Source organism: Salvia splendens, chromosome 5, assembly GCF_004379255.2.
Source record: "Salvia splendens isolate huo1 chromosome 5, SspV2, whole genome shotgun sequence".
NCBI lineage: Eukaryota > Viridiplantae > Streptophyta > Magnoliopsida > Lamiales > Lamiaceae > Salvia > Salvia splendens.
The window spans coordinates 10791244-10794799 of NC_056036.1; the positions used below are offsets into that span (position 1 = coordinate 10791244).

At 36.7% G+C, this 3556-nt stretch overlaps 1 protein-coding gene across 1 annotated transcript; it reads left to right on the top strand.

Moving 5' to 3' along the window:
• The first annotated feature begins 268 nt into the window (after positions 1-268).
• LOC121805477 (glutamine synthetase) lies at positions 269-2597 on the top strand. The gene is made up of 10 exons (XM_042205347.1): positions 269-663; positions 745-784; positions 868-971; positions 1053-1101; positions 1167-1490; positions 1557-1631; positions 1715-1768; positions 1849-1886; positions 1964-2123; positions 2206-2597. The coding sequence occupies exons 1-10, from the start codon at positions 590-592 to the stop codon at positions 2347-2349; spliced, it is 1062 nt and encodes a 353-aa protein (XP_042061281.1). The 5' UTR covers positions 269-589; the 3' UTR covers positions 2350-2597.
• Positions 2598-3556: the final 959 nt, after the last annotated feature.

Here is a 3556-nt window from a genome sequence, read left to right on the forward strand (position 1 = left end):
ATTCTATAAAAAAAGATATATGAGCAGAAAATTGTTTATTTGAAAGGAAAATAAATACTACTACTACTAACTTTAATTATCAAAAAGTGAATAGTCGACCCATATAATTGATTAGTAGAGAAGACATATAGCTATCAGTAAAGCATCCAATTCATTAGTATGGTTGGTTGAACCTCACCACTTGTTCGCCAACTACTCTTGTGTGGAAAAAAAAATACTAATACTAATACTAATAATAATACTAATAATTTCCATCAAAGAGCCTAGGTTGCCTGCAATCAAATTGTTTCTTTATTTTTACTCCTATATGGGAAGAAAATCAAGTTTAGTTTGGAAGAAAAATATTAAAATGTGATTCATGTCCCTCCTTGTAAGAGCTGGCTCAATTTGGCGACTCTAAACAGATGAATATTCTTATCCATATTTTAGATTATTTTTTGTATTATTTCCGGAAAAAAGTGTAATTTGTAAATTCCAACGCTGTTTAAAAAATGTGATGTCTCTTGACGCTGTCAATAAATAGAAGGCAGAAGAGTGATAATTAGCAAGCAAAGCAAGTTGTCATTTGAATTGATTTAGTGCAAAAAAAATGGCTCTGCTCAACGATCTCATCAACTTGGATCTCTCCGACGTTACAGAGAAAATCATAGCGGAGTATATATGGTTAGATATAAATTCGGTGTTAGATTCTTCATGTTTGTTTCATACTTATATGTTATGGTATGTGTTTTGATGCTTGATCAGGATCGGAGGAAGTGGTCTAGATCTCCGAAGCAAGGCCAGGGTAATAATTTTATCGAAACAAGAAGTTGAACGCATGTATATATGTATGTTGGATTTTGATAATATGTATAAATATGAATTCAGACGCTCTCCGGCCCCGTTAGTGATCCATCGGAGCTGCCAAAATGGAACTACGATGGCTCCAGCACTGGCCAAGCGCCCGGTGAAGACTCCGAAGTCATCATTTAGTACTGATTTTCCTCTCTCTTTCATTCATTTGAGTTACTCATTTTAGTTATATGAATGCAATAAATGGAGTATTTGTTTAGTCCTCAGGCAATTTTCCGTGATCCTTTCAGGAGAGGAAACCACATTCTGGTAAGTCATTTTCTTCCTTGTATTTATGTATGTATGTAAATTGATAGTAAGTATGATATTTGTAGGTGATGTGTGATGCATACACACCAGCAGGGGAGCCTATTCCAACCAACAACAGGCATAATGCTGCTAAAATATTTAGCCAACCTCAGGTTGCTAATGAGGAGCCCTGGTATGGCATAGAGCAGGAATACACTTTACTGCAGAAGGAGGTGAAGTGGCCTGTGGGGTGGCCGGTTGGCGGCTTCCCGGGGCCTCAGGGGCCATACTACTGCGGGATTGGAGCCGATAAGGCTTTTGGACGCGACATCGTAGATTCTCACTACAAAGCATGTCTGTACGCCGGAATCAACATTAGTGGCATTAATGCCGAAGTCATGCCTGGCCAGGTTAGTACTATGTTTTTGTTTTCATCAATGAATCTTGTTTTCATCAACTTTGGTTCCTTTCCTTAGTGGGAATTTCAAGTTGGGCCGTCTGTCGGCATCTCTGCCGCTGATCAACTTTGGGTGGCTCGTTACATTCTTGAGGTATCACTTACTAATATTTATCAATCAATTTACGTGTCTTTTCATATATGTTCATTTGTTCAAGCTTCATTGGTTGGTGACAGAGGATTACAGAGACAGCCGGTGTTGTTCTTTCCTTCGATCCGAAGCCTATTCCGGTAACCTATTGCTCATTTCACTACCCAACCTAAGCTACGTTTCTTTCAACTTATTTTGAGTGTTCTTATTTTTGGGTTAGGGGGATTGGAATGGTGCAGGTGCTCATACAAATTACAGGTATATATGGAGAGTGTATTAGTCATTTTAATTATTTTGTTATGATGAATGAATTAATGGTTGAGATGTGAAATCAGCACAAAGTCGATGAGAGAAGAAGGCGGATACGAAGTGATAAAGAAGGCGATCGAGAAGCTGGGATTGAAGCACAAGGAACATATCGCTGCCTACGGCGAGGGTAATGACCGTCGTCTCACCGGGAGGCACGAGACCGCCGACATCAACACTTTCTTATGGGTAATAATCTTCATTTTAACTACTCCTTTTACACAAAATTCTATTTATCCATCTGAAACTTGTTCATATTGTATTGATGAAGGGGGTGGCAAACCGGGGAGCCTCGATTAGGGTGGGCCGGGATACGGAGAAGGCGGGCAAGGGCTATTTCGAGGATCGAAGGCCGGCGTCCAATATGGATCCCTATGTTGTCACCTCTATGATTGCCGAGACAACCCTCCTTTGAGGATTCATTGCATGCTTTGGACAAGGATTCTAATAAGCATTTGTTGCCACTCTTATTTTTATGAACTTCACTTAACTTGATGTACTAAATGTGGGATCTCTTTTTAGTTTTTATTCTTGGTGTGTGTATTAATTGGTCTTATTTAGTTTTGCATCCTATACCAGAGTATTATGGTTGGTATGCAGAAATAGTATTTTAATTATTTTGTTATGATAAATGAAAATCTGTGTATTTTGTCGTTTTGATTATTTTTACCAATACTCTTTGTTTTGTTTTCGATTTCCAATTGAAGATATCAATAACGTGATTACAGCGATGAATGTCTCTTACCATAGTCTATTTCATTGTGTGCAAATAAACATATTAATGATAAACAAGAAAACAAATCGCACAACTTCCTTACCCACCGGAGGGGTCTAATTCTATAATTGTTGTTTAATAGATGGACGTCAATATCATACCTAAATCTCAATATTTTATTTTCTAGCCAATTGTTTCATGTGTGTCGAAGTCGTCTTTGGAAGTCATTAAAAATGATTGAATGTCACTCTTTGAGCAGAAATAAAAGCATCGGACAAGTAATTGCTCATGGAATGACAACATCTCTAATATCATGGCTAGTATAAGTATTAATTATATGATTAGATTTCGTGGTTTTCATTGGAATAGTCAAGCCAATTTAGTTGTTGCAATGCCTAAACCTTAAATACTAAACATAAAAATCATCACTTCTGGGTCAAGCGCATGAATCACACGTTCTGATTAATTTAATACTACTTTTTTCTTTTAATACTCGATCGCTTTTATTTTATAGGATAATGGTGGATGCAAATGCATCATCAACCCAACTTGGAGGAAAAGCAAAAGAGATAAGATTTGGTCACAAGAAATGTTTGCAAAAAAGTCACTTTTCATCTAGTAGTATTATATATACGTATTTAAGATGGCCACCCATGTCTGTGGAATGCTCTTTTTGTACCAATACAGATCGCCACGAGTATTACTCCCTCCATACCACAATAGAAATATTATTTAGTTTGGGCACGGATTTTATAATTTTAAAATAAAGTAAGTTGAATAAGTTAGTGGAACGTGAGTCTCACTTATATACTATATTAATTTTATAATAAAATGTGAGTGGAATAAGTTAGTTGTATATGAGGTCTACTTGCCATTTAGAGTAAAAGTGAAATATGACTCTTATCAT

Bases quoted from the DNA above. Each gene is read 5' to 3' on its own strand.
- LOC121805477 (XM_042205347.1), top strand. From the start codon at position 590: ATGGCTCTGCTCAACGATCTCATCAACTTGGATCTCTCCGACGTTACA. The intron at 785-867 runs GTAATAATTTTA...ATATGAATTCAG, and splicing joins ATCTCCGAAGCAAGGCCAGG to ACGCTCTCCGGCCCCGTTAG. The intron at 1,632-1,714 runs GTATCACTTACT...GGTTGGTGACAG, and splicing joins TGGCTCGTTACATTCTTGAG to AGGATTACAGAGACAGCCGG.